This window comes from Chanodichthys erythropterus, chromosome 19 (genome assembly GCF_024489055.1).
Source record: "Chanodichthys erythropterus isolate Z2021 chromosome 19, ASM2448905v1, whole genome shotgun sequence".
Classification (NCBI taxonomy): domain Eukaryota; kingdom Metazoa; phylum Chordata; class Actinopteri; order Cypriniformes; family Xenocyprididae; genus Chanodichthys; species Chanodichthys erythropterus.
This window is the reverse complement of record NC_090239.1, coordinates 22,910,776-22,930,749: the sequence shown is the minus strand read 5'-3', so window position 1 is coordinate 22,930,749 and position 19,974 is coordinate 22,910,776. Positions and strand designations below refer to the sequence as shown.

The following is a 19,974-nucleotide window of genomic DNA, read 5'->3' as shown; positions in this document are numbered from 1 at the left end:
ACAACCTCAGAGTGACTGTCTGTACTGTACCGACGGGGGTAAGTAAGTAGTTGTGGACGTCACACGCGCTCCCCGGGGGAGGAGGTTAGGTACCGGCCACAACTAATAGCAGATTATCTGTCTGTCCGTCGATGCAGTGCGGGTCGTCCATGTACGCGCGCATGACCGTGTGTTTTAGTTGCACGCAAGAACAAAAGCGCAGCAAAGAAAAGCAGCCACATCCTCTCGGCACAAGGAAGAGGTCCATTTAACAGCTGCGATGGAGCACTTATGCGGCCAACTTACATTCTGGGTAAGTTCTCATCAACTCCTGCGTACGAAACACATCTGTGCCCGCAGCCTCTGTGTTGTGTAACAGGTTTGGGTGTTTTCAGCAGCTTATCAGATGAAGAAGCTTCTCTGTTTCATTGACACTCATTAAACTACAGACGGCGGCGTTACGCGTTAATGTGTGTTACTTTGTATCAGATTCGCGCTCCGCGTGTTACAGATGTTGCAAATTGTATCATCGGTTTCGGATTGTCAGACTGAATCGGTTCTCGCGGTCTGGTGTCAACAGTTGTGCTGAATTACTGTTTCTGCCCTAGAAACACATGATGGTCTCGAAGTGATTCGGTTCAACAGCGAATTATGAGAAGCGAGGATTGAGTTTGAATACTTTAATAGTGGAAAAACTACAAATGGATGTGTTTTTAATTTCAGCATTGCAAATTACATGATATGCAAGTAAAAAGTTCAAGTATGCTTAGGTTTAACATTTCTGAACTGAGCTGAATGATGACTGCAAGAAACTGATGCACTAGAACTAACTGAACACTATTAATATGAACTGCAATATTCATCTCTCGTCCCCTTAGGTTCTGTCTGCAGTCTGAGCGCTTTTGAGATTCTGAGCTTCAACGTTTTGTGTTCAAACATGAAAATGACAGAGACCCTAAACAGTACAATATCAAAATCCTCTCAAATTTGTAAATGTGGATTCTTGGAAAAGGTGAAATGCAGATAAAAAATCAATCTTGAAGCAATTTTAAACAAACACAAACAGTTTACTTATAATTTGTTTTTAAACATATAATTATGCTTTCTATGACATGTATTTCATATTTTAGAATGAATTTTATATGAATATTCATTTATAATGAATAATTTTTTTCTGTGCTTAATATTTTGTCCAGTGCAGATGTTAAATTTAGGTAGGAATATGGTGTGTAATTTAACACATTATTGCAAGAACTGTTAAGTTTAAGTTTTGTTTAGACATAAAGCAGCTTCTGTAACACATCTGAGCAGGACTTTAATCCACAGAAAGTGGGACAGGAAAATGACATCAGTATGGCTGAAATAACATGCTAATGTTTATTGTTCTAATCAAAACCCATCAATTGAATCGTTGACTATTAAAGATTAAAATTTAAGACATGCAAAAAAACAGACAATGCTTCAGCAAAGTTTTAATAAACATTGAAAAATGACTATATATAATTAAAAATATTTCACATTTAAATTATTTCAACTACGCAACAACAATGTCAAATTTCATCTGACTTAATGTAGTTTATACACTTGAATCCAGTGTGTTGTAGCACTTTATAGCTACAGACAGCTCAATACAAACACGTACACAGGATGGATCAAGGTTAAAACAACCTGAAATATACATAACTTTCCCTCGGATGACACTGACGTGACTGAAATTTAAAGCACATAGACTACAAAACCCGAACCTATCCTTTTAAAGGATTAGTTCAAATTCAGAATTCAAGTTATTTACTCACCTCCATGTCATCCAAGATGTTCATGTCTTTCTTTCTTCAGTTTTTGAGGAAAACATTCCAGGATGTTTCTCCATATAGTGGACTTCACTGGGGTTCAACGGGTTGAAGGTCCAAATGTCAGTTTCAGTGCAGCTTCAAAGAGCTCTACATGATCCCAGACGAGGAATAAGAGTCTCATCTAGAGAAACCATCGGACATTTTCTAAAAATAATAAACATTATATAGTTTTTAACCACAAATGCTCGTCTTGCAATGCTCTGTGATGCTCCACGCATGACGTAATCATGTTGGAAAGGTCACGCATGACTCCTCCAGCATCAAAATCGTAGAAACATCGTTGTTTTACCTTATTTTGTAAAGTCAGTTTGATTTAGTCTTTGACGTTCACTTTATAAACACTGGATCGGTATTTCCTCCTCACGCGTGACCTTTCCAACATGATTACGTCATGCGTGGAGCATCACAGAGCAGTGCAAGATGAGCATTTGTGTTTAAAAAGTATATAATGTTTATTTTTTTTAGTAAATGGCCGATGGTTTCTCTAGATCAGACTCTTATTCCTCGTCTGGGATCATGTAGAGCTCTTTGAAGCTGCACTGAAACTGACATTTGGACCTTCAACCCGTTGAACCCCAGTGAAGTCCACTATATGGAGAAAATCTTCCTTCATTTCTTTTCCACTGAAGAAAGAAAGACATGAACATCCTGAATGACATGAGGGTGAGTAAATAACTTGAATTCTGAAGTGAAGTAATCCTTTAATAGCGCTGCTGGATAGTGTGGTGTCTATAACTCCTCAACAATAGCTAAAGCAAAAAGCCAAAAAAGAGACTGATTTGGGCTGCTGTCATTGGCCAGATCATAAATAAAATAGTCGATCATGAGGTTTCTAATAAACATCACATTGCGTGGCATTGTTTAGTCTTGACTGATTTTGCATTTTCTGCTCTCTTTTCCGCTGTCACGGAGCAGTTCTGCGAAATGACAAAGAAATTGGTCCTCGTGTGTGCAAAGAACCAATCAGAGTTCGACTTTGTACCTTTTTGTCTTCTAAAAAAAAGTCCCAAAATGTCCACAGCTTCACATAATGTAAATAAGTTCTTACAGAATAAGAATATGAGAATAACTCAATTTTGTCAAAAATGTCAGATAGAACCTTATAATTCCAAGTGGACGTAATGAGTTTATTTGATCATTTTAGAGCATATAACGTGACGATGGGACTCTAGGGTCCACGTAAACAACCGTGAATTGAATTTTTTGAAAGGAACTGCTCAAAAGAACTGATTCAGGGAGATGAGTCAGTGTGTTTAATTGCCGTACATGAGGAAGACGCTCTGCAACTTCCATTAATATTAACAGTAATGTGTTTGTCTCTGAATGCTGGGTTATTCAGGGTCGGGCCACAGGTTCTGGAGAGAAATTTCTGTTGTTTATGAGGTTATTTGAGGTAATGGCATCCGTGTGCGTGGCCTAGTTAGTCCCACAGACACAGCGAAGGCTTATTCTCCTGTACAGTCAGTATTACAGACGATCAACACTATGTAGGTTAAGAAGAAACGCAAAGGGTTGGAAATGTCCTCTGTTCCCCTGAGACGCGTCAATCACTGGGTCAAAACAGGACAGGCCTGCATGACCATGAAAATCTGTGAAAATTTGTGTTTCTAGGCGAATCTTTGATCATATATCGTATCGAGCGCACTGACACTATCATCTAAGGTCTATGTTACAAGTGTGAGTGTGTCGAATCAGATGATAATTAAGTACTCAGATATATACTGCACAAGCTGCACACAGACAGTTTGATCATTAGTAATGTGATTAAACTCGCCATGCAGCTGCTGTTATGAATCCTTCAGTTCAGAGGGTAGCTATAGGCGTATTGTATAGGTTCAGACACAGCTGTCTGGCTGCATTCAGCTCATTTTATTCTGCTCACTCAGGTTTAGATTAGCTCGCTCAAAGCCACGGGGCATGTGAGGTGAGTGCAGAGTGTTCTGCGTCTCTCGCCAACCGTACTGTATGTGTCAGCGTGCACCTCGCTGCATATCATTGATGCACGAGACGCTGGGAAACACGTCTCTCTCCCGCTCCTTTTCATCTCCATCTCTCTTGCTCTGCATCTGTGCATCGCATACTGTCTGTCTGTGTCCTCAAATGCCTCCTTCATTCGTTCCCATAATGATTGCAGAACAGCGCCACTGCTCTGCTTATATGAAGGACAGCAAAACAATAAAGAAAACCCTCTGCTGTTATCATGAAAACAGATAATCAATGTCAGGGACACTCTAAAAAACACTGGGTGATTTTTTTTAACCTTGGAAAGAATATCTAGAGTTTAAAAACAGTTTTTCAAAAACTGTTTGTCAGACAGTACAGTTATCATACATAACATCCGGATAAAATAAATATATACTCTCTAAAAAACACTGGGTTAAAAACAACCAAATTTGGGTTGTTTTCAAACAAACGTCTATTATTATGCTGTTACATCCGACCCAGGATCTGTGTAACACCAAAACGACCCAAACGCTGGGTTGTTACGTCTGACCCAGGATCTAGGTAACACAAAAACGACCCAAACGCTGGGTTGTTACGTCTGACCCAGGATCTGGGTAACACCAAAACGACCCAAACGCTTGGTTGTTACGTCTGACCCAGGATCTGGGTAACACCAAAACGACCCAAACGCTGGGTTGTTACGTCTGACCCAGGATCTAGGTAACACAAAAACGACCCAAACGCTGGGTTGTTACGTCTGACCCAGGATATGGGTAACACCAAAACGACCCAAACGCTGGGTTGTTACGTCCGACCCAGGATCTGGGTAACACCAAAAGACCCAAACGCTGGGTTGTTACGTCTGACCCAGGATCTGGGTAACACCAAAACGACCCAAACGCTGGGTTGTTACGTCTGACCCAGGATCTGGGTAACACCAAAACGACCCAAGCGCTGGGTTGTTACGTCTGACCCAGGATCTGGGTAACACCAAAACGACCCAAACGCTGGGTTGTTACGTCTGACCCAGGATCTGGGTAACACCAAAACGACCCAAACGCTGGGTTGTTACGTCTGACCCAGGATCTGGGTAACACCAAAACGACCCAAGCGCTGGGTTGTTACGTCTGACCCAGGATCTGGGTAACACCAAAACGACCCAAGCGCTGGGTTGTTATGTCTGACCCAGGATCTGGGTAACACCAAAACGACCCAAACGCTGGGTTGTTACGTCTGACCCAGGATCTAGGTAACACAAAAACGACCCAAACACTGGAAAAATAACCCAAAAACATAACGACCCAAAAGGCTTGACCCAGGACTTGGGTCGAAAAAAGAAAAAAAAATAACCCAAGATTTTTTTGGATGCTACCAAATAAAAAAAAAAGTGAAACTGCTGCATGATGGGAAGTAATCACATGATATATTTTATGTTTAATATTCAACATGCAGAATTTTGGGCCAATCAGATTTTGTGATGGCTAATAATTGTTTTATATTATTTTTTTTAATTTTAATTATTTTATTTTATATTATAATTTTATTCTATTTTATATCAGCAAGGAACCGATAAATGGCAGATTTTAAAATTCTAAATGATATTATCTAAATAATAATTTAATAATAATAATAAATTACAAATAAAAGCTACAATCAGTGCATTTAGGCATCACAACATCTACAATGCACAGTATGAACATTAATATTAATTTCAAGATTTTTTTTAAAGATTACATTTAAGTGTATATTAAATTATTAGCTTTTTATAAACTGTAAGTGAGTGTTAGATGACGGCAAAAGTACATGAGCATGCACAAAAAATATCCAACATTGACCAATACAGAATGATCTATTGTGCATTTCTAGTAATAATCATACATACGCTGTCACTATATCAGCCTGTATATTTGTTAATCTAAATTACCCCAGTGTTATTTGTAGATAAACCGATGATGCTTACTCAGATAACCTTGTGTGAAAAATGTCCATTATATCATGTCATATAAAGCATCCCATTGATCTCATGTTTCACATGTAGGTGAAATTCCTCTCAAAGCTCAACAATGTTTACAGCAGATCAGTGTGAATGACTTGTAGAGTTGTTCTGTCCCAATTTCAAACGAGCACAAAGTAGTTAATCCAGCAGAGATTACGTCCCAATAATCTTTAATACTGAATATTACTATAACGAGAGCTAAAGCAATTACTGGCATGTGTGAAATGTCAGGTAAGGTCTTTCAGTTCTGGGGCAGAAAATGTTTCTAAGCAGGATTGCCAAGGCCAATCCTCTCTCACCTCTTCTGACCCCTGTTTATTTCACTAGGAAGTCTTAGACTGCATTGTCGACCTACTTGATTGTCTCGTGACCGACCGCCGTATCGAATTTGCCGGTTTTGGCCCTGAATTTATTAAATGTCTACGTAAATAAATCCCTATTAGCACTGCGGTCAATTCAGGCAAACACCTAAAGAGCAAGTGCCTTATGCTGTTTTGGGGCATTATTTAATAAATGTTTTCTGCAGTCAAGGTCTAGAAATAAAACGAACCTATTACTTATTTAACTCTCTGTAGTGTCAGTTAGTTTCCCTTGGGTGCCTTTTGTGTAGTTTAGTTACTATGGAGTGATTCCAGCGCTGTAACTAAAATGTTTACCTACACTCTACAAAAATGCTGGGTTAAAATGCTGGGTTTGTCCATTTTCCACCCAACTTGGGTTGTTTTTAACCCAGCATTTTTGTAGGAAACATTTATTTATACCCCAAAAAAGTATTTTAATGCACTAATTGTGTGTTGTCCTGCTTTATAAATACAAGACTATAAAAAATGTGATTCGTGTTGCGGGCAGTCGAAATTCAGCAATCTTTTTAAGGACTTGCATCACAAATTGTGCAATTGTTTGGTTATTTTTTTTTTTTTTTTTTTTATGTATTTTTATGATGGCTTGAGAAAGCCTGACCAGTTTGAAGTAAATTTAATTGAAGTGGATGGATGGAACGGCAGCTAACTGAAGTCATCAGTGTCCCAGTGTTTCTAGTGTCGTGATAGTGACTCACTGCATAGGGAACTAAGAAGTGCAGTGACATTCGGCATCTGTGCTCTGACTGATGTTTGTTTCGTTTACAAAGAACCAAAGCCTGAAACCTAAACTTAACTAAAAGTTTAACAACGTTCATTCTGATATTTCCCTCAGAAAATGCAAATCTTGTTTAGCTTTATACTCTTTCGTAGACCTTCAAACCAACACCTCAGTATTTCTCTTTACAAAGTTTTTAAAGATTTTTAAAGCTTCGTGCACAAATATTATTGAAACATCTATCATTTCAGATCTTAAAATCCCTCTATGATGCTATTTTAAAGGTTTTTAATATTGTTTTGCGTCTCCTACGACAAACACTTAAAAAAAACACTTTAATTTTCTCATAATACACACTGCAGCATCAGCTCTTTTCTCTCAGTGTCTGAAACGCTTCGATCAAAGATTCGGTCTCTCTAAACCCCGCCTTTCTGAGAGCTGCTCTGCTCTGATTGGTCGGAAACCAAACACTCGTTTGAATTTCAGCCCTTTGATTCACATGGAAATATTCGAAAAAGCGTTGTAATGGTTACAATCTCTTGACCCAAGCTTGCCACTTTTTCTTTATACAGTTAAAAACTATTTGATTTAGTAACTCATGTAGCAAAATGGCTTCTATTATATTGATTTTGATATAAACTGATCATTGCACATGCAACTGGAATCACGTAAAGTCATAATCATAATAAAGCCTTAAAGGTGCTGCATGTCCATCTGATGCCAATAACGATGTGAAGAAATGTGCTGATTATTGTGTGGTTCACCTTGTGTTATAACAATGGAAATGGGAAAATCTCTGTTTCTAAATATATCTTTTGGGTTTCGCTTCTTCATTAAAGCGGTGTGAATTCCCCCTCGTGAGGCTTTGCTCGCCGTCAGTGTCTTATGATATCTTGGGAAGGAAATCTGGTGCTTGAACACTGTGTTTGGAAAGCAAAAGTTGGTCCTTGTGTCACACACTTCCTGTTGAAGTCAGCTTGTTTTGCTCACTGTGTGAATCTGAATGCGTGTTTGGGTTCCTGAGATCCCGCTGTGTGCAGGTTTGACGTGTTACGCCTATGAATTTGATATGATACAGGCCGTATTTACACAGCTCGATAGAAATGATATTATCTGATGAATGTTTCCAATAATACAGACAGTATAGTAAAGTGCTGCAGTCTTACTATAAATCTCATGATATCTTCTTTAATTAATTGCTGTGGGTGAACTAAACATTTTTAATGGCTGATGCCAATATCTAGAGCCTGATGTACAATAATGCTGATTGTCAGATACATGCAGACAGATATAAATGGGTCGTTATATTCATACGCTGTCTGGTCCGGGTGTGTGTTACTGTACGCAGCGGCCAGCATCAAGCTAATTTTTAAGCATACTTTTTTCTCTTAATGTGGTTTGAGGTTTTTGAGAACACTGTATGCTATTGTGATATTGCAACCGCCTTTCTACAGTATATGAAGTGTTGTTTGTGTGTCACAGCAACTTGTGATAAGCACCGTGTCCCAGCGTGGCTTTACAGTCCAATCTAAACGTACAGCACGAGCTTTCTAAGAACTGCAAATGTAGGGCAAGGATCTGTCTGTCTGTCCTGGGGTAACTTCACAGATTAAGGATATTAAAGAGGTCATATTCTACATTTTTCTAGCATTAATCCTTTTGCTTGAAGTCCACTTGTAATGTTTTTTTGCACCATAAACAATCATTTTGTGATTAGGTTTTACATGAAATTTGCATTTTTTCATGTTTCTTGAAATCATCATATCAGAATGATTTCTGAAGGATCATGTGACACTGAAGACTGGAGTAATGATGCTGAAAATTCAGCTTTGATCACAGGAATAAATTACACTTTACTCTATATTCACATAGAAAACAGCTGATTTACATTGGAATAATATTTCTGAATTTTTACTGTATTTTTAATCAAATTAATGCAGCCTTGGTGAGCAGTTTTCTTTGAAAACATTAAAATAAATAATTATTAACAATTACTATTATTAACAAAAATAAAACTACTGGCTACTTTAAAGAAGCTGGAATATAACAGTTTTGGTCACTAACTAACTAATATATAGCAACAAATTAAATTTGTTTTGTATATAAATATAAAATAAGCCTAAACAATAGAAGATAATTTCATTAGAGAAAGTAAAAGTATGTCCAAACCAAACATTTGTTATTCAAACTGTTTTCAAAACTGGATTTGAATCTATTAGTCGTATAATATAGTATAAAATAATGGTCCCTTTGTCAAAATATTAACATCGTAAATCTAGCTACATTTTTTATATATTTAATAAAACGTGCAGTTGTACTATAAAAAAAAATGCTGGGTTAAAAACAACCCAAGTTGGGTTGAAAATGGAGAAACCTGACAATTGGGTTAAATGTTTGCCCAACCTGTTGCGTAGTTTTATTTAACTCAACTATTGTTTAAAAATTACTGTATTTCTTGCTTAAAATTAACCCAAAATGTATTGTAAATTAACATTAATAAGAAGTTTAATGAATAGTTAAACAATAAAAATGTATTAAATTGCTTATTAATAAATGTTCACCTTTTGATTAATATTGTTGCCTCTAGTAATTATGTGTCTGATTTTTAATTTTGGGTTCATTTTAATCCAGACATACAGTAATTATTTAAACAATAGTTGAGTTAAATTAATCTACCCAGCATGTTGGACAAACATTTACATTTTACATACATTTACATTTAGTCATTTAGCAGACGCTTTTATCCAAAGCGACTTACAAATGAGAGTAGTAGAATCAATTAAATCAACATGAGAACAACAGTGTATAAGTGCTGAGTGAAGTCACAGTTATGTCAGTAAAGTGCTCATAGCGAATTTTTTTTTTTTTTTTTTTTTTTTTTTTTTTTTTTTTCTTTTAAATAAATAAATACACAGATAGGAGAAGAATATTAGTCAAGGTAAGTGCTACTTCTACTGGGTCAAGTGCTGACGAAAAAGATACGTCTTTAGCATTTTTTTGAAAATGGCTAGAGACTCGGCTGCTCGGATAGAGCGTGGTAGGTCATTCCACCAGCCAGGAACAGTCCCGGAGAAGGTCCGTGAGAGTGATTTTGTGCCCCTATGTGATGGCACCACAAGGCGCCGTTCACTTGCAGAACGCAGGTTTCTGGAGGGCGCGTAAGTCTGAAGTAGTGAGTTAAGGTATAGCGGTGCAGAGCCAGCTGTCGTTCTGTAAGCAAACATCAGAGCCTTGAATTGGATGCGAGCAGCTACTGGCAGCCAGTGCAGACTGATGAAGAGAGGAGTGACGTGCGCTCTCTTCGGTTCGTTGAAGACCAGTCTTGCTGCAGCATTTTGGATCAGTTGTAGAGGCTTGATAGTGCATGCTGGAAGGCCAGCCAAGAGAGCATTACAGTAGTCCAGTCTGGATAGAACAAGAGCTTGGACAAGAATTTGTGTGGAATGTTCAGATAGGAAGGGTCTAATCTTCCTGATGTTGTACAAGGCAAATCTGCAGGACCGGGTCGTTGCTGCAACATGATCTGTGAAGGTTAGACAATCATCCATCACCACTCCAAGGTTTCTGGCTGTCCTGGAAGGAGTGATGGTTGAAGACCCAAGTTGAACTGAAAGGTTGTGATGAAGTGTTGGGTTTGCACCGATCACAAGCAGTTCCGTTTTTGCAAGGTTGAGTTGGAGGTGGTGGTCCTTCATCCAGGCAGAAATGGCTGTCAGGCAGGCTGTGATGCGACCAGCAACCGTCGGATCATCTGGTTGGAATGAGAGGTAGAGTTGTGTGTCATCAGCATAACAGTGATGGGAGAAACCATGATCCTGAATGACCGATCCTAGTGATGACGTGTAGATGGAGAAGAGAAGTGGACCAAGCACAGAGCCCTGAGGTACCCCAGTAGCAAGATGATGTGACTTGGACACCTCACCTCTCCAAGATACCCTGAAGGACCTACCTGAGAGGTAAGACTCGAACCACTGGAGCGCGGTTCCCGTGATGCCCTTCGACATGAGTGTAGACAGGAGGATCTGGTGGTTCACTGTGTCAAAGGCAGCAGACAGGTCCAGCAAGATGAGTACTGATGATTTTGAAGATGCTCGTGCCAGTCTCAGGGCTTCAGTGACTGAGAGCAGGGCAGTCTCAGTAGAGTGGCCACTCTTGAAACCAGACTGGTGGTTGTCAAGGAGGTTGTTCTGTGAGAGATAAGTAGACAGTTGGTTGAATACAACTCTCTCAAGTGTCTTAGCAATGAAAGGAAGAAGGGATACTGGTCTGTAGTTTTCTAAAAGAGCTGGATTCAGAGTGGGTTTCTTAAGCAGTGGGGTAATCCTAGCCTGCTTAAAAGCTGTGGGAAATGTTCCAGTGTGAAGGAGGAATTGATAATGTGAGTGAGTGCAGGTAGAATTGAGGAGGAGATGGCCTGAAGAAGAGGAGTGGGGATAGGGTCTAGCGGACAGGTAGTAGGGTGATTGGAAAGAATGAGTTTGGAAACATCTGCCTCAGAAAGCATGGAGAAGGAGGGGAGAATTTGTGTGTTTTCAATTAAGATGTTCTTGTCAGTGTGTGGTGTGGAGAATTGGCCGCTTGATGGTTGTTATTTTATGTGTGAAGAAAGTGGCAAAGTCATCAGCTGTAAGAACTGATGTGGGAGGGAGGGGAGGAGGGCAAAGAAGAGAAGAGAAGGTTTTGAAAAGTGTTCGGGAGTCATTTGAGTTGTTAATTTTAGTGTGATAGTAGGAGGTTTTAGCATTGGTGACATTAGTAGAGAAAGAAGAAAGGAGTGACTGATATAAGCTAAGGTCAGTAGGATTTTTAGATTTGCGCTCACTTCCTCTCTGCAGCCCTGAGTCTAGACCGATGCTCACGGAGAACATCAGAGAGCCAGGGGGCAGAGGGGGTGGCGCGGGCTGGTCTGGTTAAGAGGGGGCAGAAATCATCTAAGCAGGATGATAGAGTGGTGCAGAGAGTGTCAGTAGCAGTGTTAGTGTCCATTGATGAGAATTGGTTAGCGGGAGGAAGTGTGGATGAGACCGAAGAGGATAGATGAGATGGTGAGAGGGAGCGTAGGTTTCGGCGAAAAGTGACGTGTGGTGGGGTGTGTGATGAGTTGGGGGTCAGGTTGAGTGTGAAAGTAATGAGAAAGTGGTCTGAGGTGTGTAGTGGAGTAACCAGTGTATTGTCGGTGGAGCCACAGCGTGTGTAGATGAGGTCCAATTGGTTACCTGATTTGTGGGTAGCTGAGGTAGCCACTCGCTTGAGATCAAATGAGGCAAGCAGCGTGTGGAAGTCAGCAGCCTGAGGTTTGTCTAGATGGATGTTGAAGTCACCAAGTACTAGCAGAGGAGTGCCATCCTCAGGGAAGGATGAGAGTAACACATCCAACTCCTCCAAGAAGTTACCTAGCTGACCTGGGGGACGATAAACAACTACAACATGAATTTTGGTAGGGTAGGTGATGGTAATTGCATGTGATTCAAATGAGCCATTTTCAGAGAGAGATGGTAAAGGATTGAACTTCCATTCATTGGACATAAGCAAACCAGTACCACCACCCCTCCCAATCTGGCGTGAGGTGTCCATTTTCAACCCAACTTGGGTTTTTTTAACCCAGCATTTTATTAATGTCAAGTGTTTATAACACTACACTTGCCATTAATTATGGTAAACTAGTGAATGCAGTGATTTGAGTGGTTCTAACAACATTTTCCTCTTTTGGAAAGTCTTATAAACATTTGTGTAACGTGGTGGCCGTGTAGGAACTCACACGACGAAGAAGAAGAAACCTCTCGATAAATCTTTACTAGATAATCCATTAGGCAAACACAGATGAAGGCAGGAACAGAACAACACACTTGTAATATACTGAACTAAGGAAAGACAGGAACTGTATCCACAGACGATTAACTCCAATGACAGACAGCTGTGATGATTAGTGCCGTGTCCATGGTGACTGATTGTGGCGGGAAAACAGAACAAAGGAGCACATGTGACTGATGAAAGCAAACAGACTGAAAGTTCATATGGTGTGAGGGTGTGACAATTTGGGATTTTTTCTTTTGCTATTGGAGAAAATGAGAATCCCCCCTAAAAAATATTTGTTGTAGCTTCCGTTCACCACTATAGAAGTTCCGGATAACTTCGGAGAAACTCGGAAGGTTCCGTACTTTAAGGCTGTGTCTCATTAGTGCCGTATTTTCTCCATTGCCTGCGCTGTGGACTCTCAGTGGGAAGAGTTTGTGCTTGTCAGCTGGTGTTTTCAAACAATGTGTCAGCGGACGGCCAACAGTGACCTGTATCTGCTGAGACTCTGCAGGACGATGGGAGCTGGATCATACTATCTGTAACAGGCCCAAACACACACACACACACACACACACACACACACACACACACACACACACACACACACACACACACACACACACACACACACACACACACACACACACACACACACACACACACACACACACACACACACACACACACACACACACACAAAGCATAACAAACAACAAAACCTGTTTTGGAAGAATAAATCGCAGCGACATGTGTGTCATTTAATTTTAGATTCACTCTAGTGTGATCAAACATTAAGAATAGAGGTGATTCTGCTTATGCAATAAGGACAAAATAATCATTTTGAGTGGAAATGAATTGAATAGTTCCTCACTGTGCCACTTTTGCAATGAATTACACCTTCACTATATACTATAGAATTATTCCTGCACCTTTCGGCAGTTTTTCTCCCTCTTGCGCTGTAGATTAAACCAAGGGACATAATAAGCGTGATAATCTGCAACAACAAAGAGGAGCTTTGAAGTGGAAACTCCATCAGAAACTTCTCGTCTTGTTGGCCTGGAGTGGAACGAGCGTTCAGGTGCTCAAACACCGCTGGAGAACACGTCTCTTATGCGTTTGTTTATAATCTAATATGTGGAAATTATCAGCAAAACAATGTGAGTGAAAAATGAACAACATGCTTGGTGTCACAAATCAATCACTGACTGAAAAACACTGCAAAAATGTAAAGATTATTGGAGTACGGTGGATTTAAAAAGTCTGCACACCGCTGCTAAAAGAGCTGGTTTCTGTTATGTGAAAAATGAAACGAAGATAAATCATATTAGAACTTTTACTCCGTTTAATGTAAAAATCTTACAAGAACATTTGAGACTCGATTCATTCTGAACACAGCCACACCAGGGTGAACACTTATGCAATTGAGTTATTTTAAGGTTTTATTTAATTTTTTTTTTTCTCTGAAATGTCACTTTGGTTTTCATTGGTATTGGATAGATTTTAGATTTTGCATTAAAGGTGCAAAAGTTTTGAAATTATTTATCTTCGTTTAATTTTTTTACAAAGCTAAAACCAGCTCTTTTAACAGGGTTGTGTGGACTTTTTAAGTCCATTCTATACACTCTAAAAAATGCTGGGTTAAAAACAACCCAAATTGGGTTGAAAATGGACAAACCCAATGATTGGGTTGTTTTAACCCAGCGAATGGGTTGTTTTAACCCAACGATTGGGTTGTTTTAACCCAGCGAATGGGTTGTTTTAACCCAACGATTGGGTTGTTTTTAACCCAGCGATTGGGTTGTTTTAACCCAGCAATTGGGTTGTTTTAACCCAGCAATTGGGTTGTTTTAACCCAGCAATTGGGTTGTTTTAACCCAGCGATTGGGTTGTTTTAACTCAGTGAATGGGTTGTTTTAACCCAGCGATTGGGTTGTTTTAACCCAGCAATTGGGTTGTTTTAACTCAGTGAATGGGTTGTTTTAACCCAGCGATTGGGTTGTTTTAACCCAGCGATTGGGTTGTTTTAACTCAGTGAATGGGTTGTTTTAACTCAGTGAATGGGTTGTTTTAACTCAGTGAATGGGTTGTTTTAACCCAGCGAATGGGTTGTTTTAACCCAGCGATTGGGTTGTTTTAACCCAGCGATTGGGTTGTTTTAACTCAGTGAATGGGTTGTTTTAACTCAGTGAATAGGTTGTTTTAACCCAGCAATTGGGTTGTTTTAACTCAGTGAATGGGTTGTTTTAACTCAGTGAATGGGTTGTTTTAACCCAGCGATTGGGTTGTTTTAACCCAGCGATTGGGTTGTTTTTAACCCAGCGATTGGGTTGTTTTAACCCAACGAATGGGTTGTTTTAACCCAGCAATTGAGTTGTTTTAACCCAGCGATTGGGATGTTTTAACCCAGCGATTGGGTTGTTTTTAACCCAGCATTTTGACCCAGTGTTCTATTTCCGAAAACACAGTTTCAGTCTTTGCACTTCCAAACCTCGTTGTGTTACTTGCCATTTCACCAATTTTATTTCTGACTCATTTAACAACTTAGTTCATTTCCAGGTTTAAATTCCATTTCAGTGTTGTTTTCAGAGCACATTGTTCTTCATCTAAGCTTTCTCTTGAGGCATAAAATCTTATAAACACAAGGCTTTATAATATGTGTACAGTGTTAGTGATTGAAATATATATCCAGTCTTATTGACGAAACTGCTTTTTTATCTCCCGGTAGAGCGGTTCAGATCAGATCTTCTCCTATAATATTTACAAGGATTCCTCACGACTGCTCAGTGTTTCACGTCATTTATCCAAACACTGAATCATACGCTCTCGTTGAAACGGGAAATTGCTTGTCCAAAATATAGCCATATTTGGTGTTCCTTCCTGACATGACTTGAGGAATGTATATGGATTCACTTGATGTTTTGGTTATTCTGGATCTATATCAGTTGAAGCTCAGCGATGCGTTAGCGTACAGCGAGGTGTTTCCTGCCAGGACACATTTAGGGAAAAAGCTTTTGTGTTGGGCTCTACAGCGCTTTGAGTAATGCACGTCATTCTCATCTCTCACCGCCCCTGTTCCTGCCAACACACGGCTTTTCTCTGGATTGTTAAACAGTTTAATGGTGAGGGTGTGTTTTAGTGTTTTAGTCTTGTTTTTTTTTTAAAAGATAAGGCTAGTTTTCAGAGAATGTGTTTTTTGAATTCAGGTCCTTCCCTACATGTTTTAAGCATATCTCTAGATTTTATTTAGATATTACTACTTTTACTTAGACAAAAATGATTTTAAAGCAATATTTTTGTTTTGCAATCGCAAAATATACACTTTATAATCTGTATATATAGAATCTCTCCCCAAACATTATAATAGCAATGCATTAATCCAGCAAACAGGGAATGTTCTGGCAAGGTTCTCTTAAAGTTATGAACAAACGTTCTTCCAGTAACATTAATACAACGTTTGTTCAAAATGCTCTGGTCTTTACTAATGTTCTCAAAACGTTATTTATCATTTCTGGAGCTTTTTTTTTTCCTGAAAACATTTTAGTTGGATGCTCGTCTAACGCTTTTTAAATGTTACTATTTGTTTCAGAATGTTCAAATGTAACGTTTCCATGATGTTGCAGAATGGAACGTTCCCTTAATGTTCACATAACCAAAAAAAAAAAACGTTTTAAAACATTTTCAAAGCAACTGATGTTCATGGAACATTCCGAAAAAACGTTCTGATATAGTTAAACAAAAATGCATGCAAAAAATATCCTTTCGCTCTCAGTGGTGAAGCGTGAGATCCTCTGCTACTCTACTGTGAACATAATGCATGTAACATAATATTAGTGAAGCCAGAGGTTCAGGAAGCACTAAACCGTAAACTCTGAAAGAATGTTCCGCTTCTGGATTTGCTAGGTGTGCCATAATACTGTTTGCATATTTGACTGATGGAGGTGCACAAAACAAACACTGACTGAGAAATGCTGACCTTCCTGCAGCCCTGAGGAAGTTAACGCAACCCATGTGGCTCAGGCCTTGTAAAAGGTGGGGCTTAAAACAAACTGGTTTGAACACGTGCGCACTGCTGCTAATCTTTAAAGCTTGAAAACACTCTCCGTATCCGTGCTTCCCTTCCACATGCCTCATATGACGGAGAGGAAAACGGTGTGTGTTTGTAATTCTCCAACTAAAACATGCACCGTTTTATCATGTCACGTTTAATTCAGTATGTTACTTGCCACTTCCTTGTAATTATTTGTGAAATTTATTGTGGAAATTGTTTCATCAGACTCATTTGAACCTAAACTGGTTTATTTACAGGTTTAAACTCCATTTCGATGTCGTCTCTGACTTTTCACACATTAGTTTTGAAGAAAAAACAAACTTAAACTTAATCCTTTGCAACTTTGCTTTCTGATTTGAGGAACTAGATTTTACTTCCAAGATTTTATTACTTGAAGACAAAAATAATATTTTTGCAGTCTCAAAATAACCATATACACTTAATAATATATACACTTTCATAAAGTGTTTGTCTACCCGAGCATTATTTATTAAACTAACCAATGCATTTTTGCATATTGCTTTCTTAAAATAGAATCGGATTAGACACCGAATGAAACACATCAGCTAGTTTTTAAAGGTATTTATTTGTGTGTACTTAACAACACTAAATGCATGCTGTTTTTGCATTCTTTTTAAGTTGTGCTTTTTCACACTTTGCGTTGAGTTTGTGTGAGTTTACATGTGAACGCAGTATACATCAGTCGGTCGATCTCACGGCAAACACCCACACATTCAGACCAACAGCGTTACTGACGGACGGAGAGAAACGGCAGCTGTGTTTATCTTACCGAGGGTTCAGAGGAAAGTGTGTCTGAGCTCTTTTCAATTTGTTAAAAGCATCTTTTTTTTTGTGGTCTAGTCAGTTTTTAACATCTTTCATGTTTGAGGACACACTGAGTGTTCTTTTCATAGAAAAACTTTGCTCATATACAGTTCTGTTCTCTAAATGAACCCTAAACCCAAATCACAACATCGTTTACTTGTGCATTACATTACAACCGGAGAAAGACCAGCGCTAAAGAAGAAAGCTGAATGTCGCAAGAGCATTTTTAGAGTTTGCTTGTCAAAGTAGGTGTTACTTTGTTGGGTTTTGTTTCACTCAAATATATACCTCATAAAAGACTAATTCCAATTCATGCCGACTTTAATAAATGTTGGTAAAAATTGTTCATAGTAGGTCAGAGTGAATGTTGATCTTGATAAGTGTGAAAGATTTGAGTGTGCTGTGCTGATTCCAGCATTGAGGGATGTGTACAGAAATGAGAGGAAATAAAATATGCTGAAGCTGTTATAAAGTAGTATGCGTGGAGCAATGAATGTGCATGAAATATATTCACATGAGTGTGGGGAGATAGAGACAGAAACTCAGTGTGACCTTAAATGAAACACACGTCGTTTGAAGGACAAGGCTCAGATAAAAGGGACGGGACGGCTTGATCCGGCCAGGAACCTGTTACACAAGGACTTCTTCCAGTGATTCAGTAAAGCGATCGTTCACCAACAAATGAAAATTCTGACATCATCCTAGCTAGCAAAAATATATTCTAAGAACTTTTTGATAACATTCCCATTCAGTTATGAAAACGTTATTTCTGAATGTTCTCTGAACATTTCTGTTTTTGTTTTCTTGGTTATGTGAGCATTAAGAGAACATTCAATTTCGCAAACATTATGGGAACGTTACTTTTGAATGTTCTCTGAATGTTTTGAAACGTAGTAACATTTAAAGAATGTTAGATGAACTTCCAACTAGAATGTTTCAGAAAAAAACACGTTCCGTGAAGGATGTATAAATAATGTTTTTATTTTGTAGAAACTATGCAAACACCAAGAACGCTTTAATATATTACACGTTTTAATAGACTGTTTTGATATATTTATAGACAAACTAACTGTTGTTATGTAGCTCAACACGTTTAATCAAAATTTCTTGATTTTTTTTTGAGTACCATGCTTTACCACGCCTCAGAGAAAAACACTATTTTGTGAAGTAGCTAACATAGCATAATCAGATGCAGCTTTATTTTTATTAACAGCATTTTCTCCATCATACAATACGTTTTAAAATTAATTGCATGTCATTTATCAACACAATCATCCAGCATTAATCTGATATTGTAAAATGGATCTATCTTACTGCAGTGTGTAACAGTGTCTCACAGCCGCCGGCGAGCGAACGCTCAGAGTAACGTTATAACATCATTTTCAACACTCTCAAATGTAAGTAATATGATAAACAGAGCTGCGTTACCTCATACTCATGACCGGAAAAGCGACAGCGGCACGACGACTGTCATAATAAAAGTCCCGCTGCTCGTGAGGCGTGTGTTGATCAATCGCTCCAGCTCCTCATTCAGCTCCACAACACTCGCTCCTGCTCTGCTTCATACTACAGTAACGTTAATAATCACATCCATGAACATGATTTCTTCACGAGTCCAATCCCTATTCTTTTCCACCGGCTGTGAGGTGAAGACCACATGTCCCAAGATTCTGCGCTCAAACTTCAAACTATTCAAAATCTTTGTTTTGAATAGGCCTCTAGCGGATGGAAAATATTACATATTGCACCTTTAAGGAAGAACATTTGTTCATAACTTTGAGAGAACCTTACCACAATGTTCTGAGAATGTTCCCTGTTACCTGGGATCATGTTTAAAGCGGACCTATAATGCTCCTTTCACAAGATGTAATATCAGTCTCTGGTGTCTCCAGAATGCATCTGAAGTTTCAGCTCAAAATCCCCCACAGATCATTTATTATAGCTTGTCAAATTTGCCTCTATATGTGTGTGAGCAAAAACACGCCGCTTTTGTGTGTGTCCCTTTAAATGCAAATGAGCTCCGCTTTCCAGAAGAGGGCGGAGCTTTAAGAGCTCAACAACAACAAAGCTGGAGAATCTCACGCAGCCAAAATGAGGAAAGTGTTCAGCCTTACATTGTTCAAACCGGAGTCGACACTGATGGAGAGACTCAGGAAGAAGTTACAACTTTTAGACGTTTCTGAATGGTTAGTGGATAAATTGATGTAGTTGCTGTGGAGTTGATTCAACTCATCCACTAGCATGTGCCGTCATGTTCATCTTTTGTGTTGAATTGAGCCTCGTTTGTGAAGCAGTCCGGCGTAAAATGACGGCATGACAACAACACTCGACTACAACAACTCTTCCTCTTCTCTAAAGCAGCCCAACATGGCCCCGCCCCCTTTGTTGTGTGTTCTCGGGGGCGGGGTTTATGTAAATTTTAGGGTTAGTGATGTTACCAACCCGGGAAGAAACTC

At 39.0% G+C, this 19,974-nt stretch overlaps 1 protein-coding gene across 5 annotated transcripts in view; it reads left to right on the top strand.

The window, feature by feature from the left end:
* Positions 1-19,974, top strand: part of abcc3 (ATP-binding cassette, sub-family C (CFTR/MRP), member 3) — a 70,439-nt gene continuing 50,465 nt past the window's right edge. For 2 of the 5 annotated variants that reach the window (XM_067369007.1, XM_067369008.1), the window contains exon 1: positions 8-292. In XM_067369007.1, the coding sequence (XP_067225108.1) occupies positions 260-292 (33 nt within the window). In that variant the 5' untranslated portion in view covers positions 8-259. Of the gene's footprint in view, positions 293-19,974 lie in introns of all 5 variants that reach the window. The other 3 variants (XM_067369009.1, XM_067369010.1, XM_067369011.1) reach the window with 3 other exon arrangements.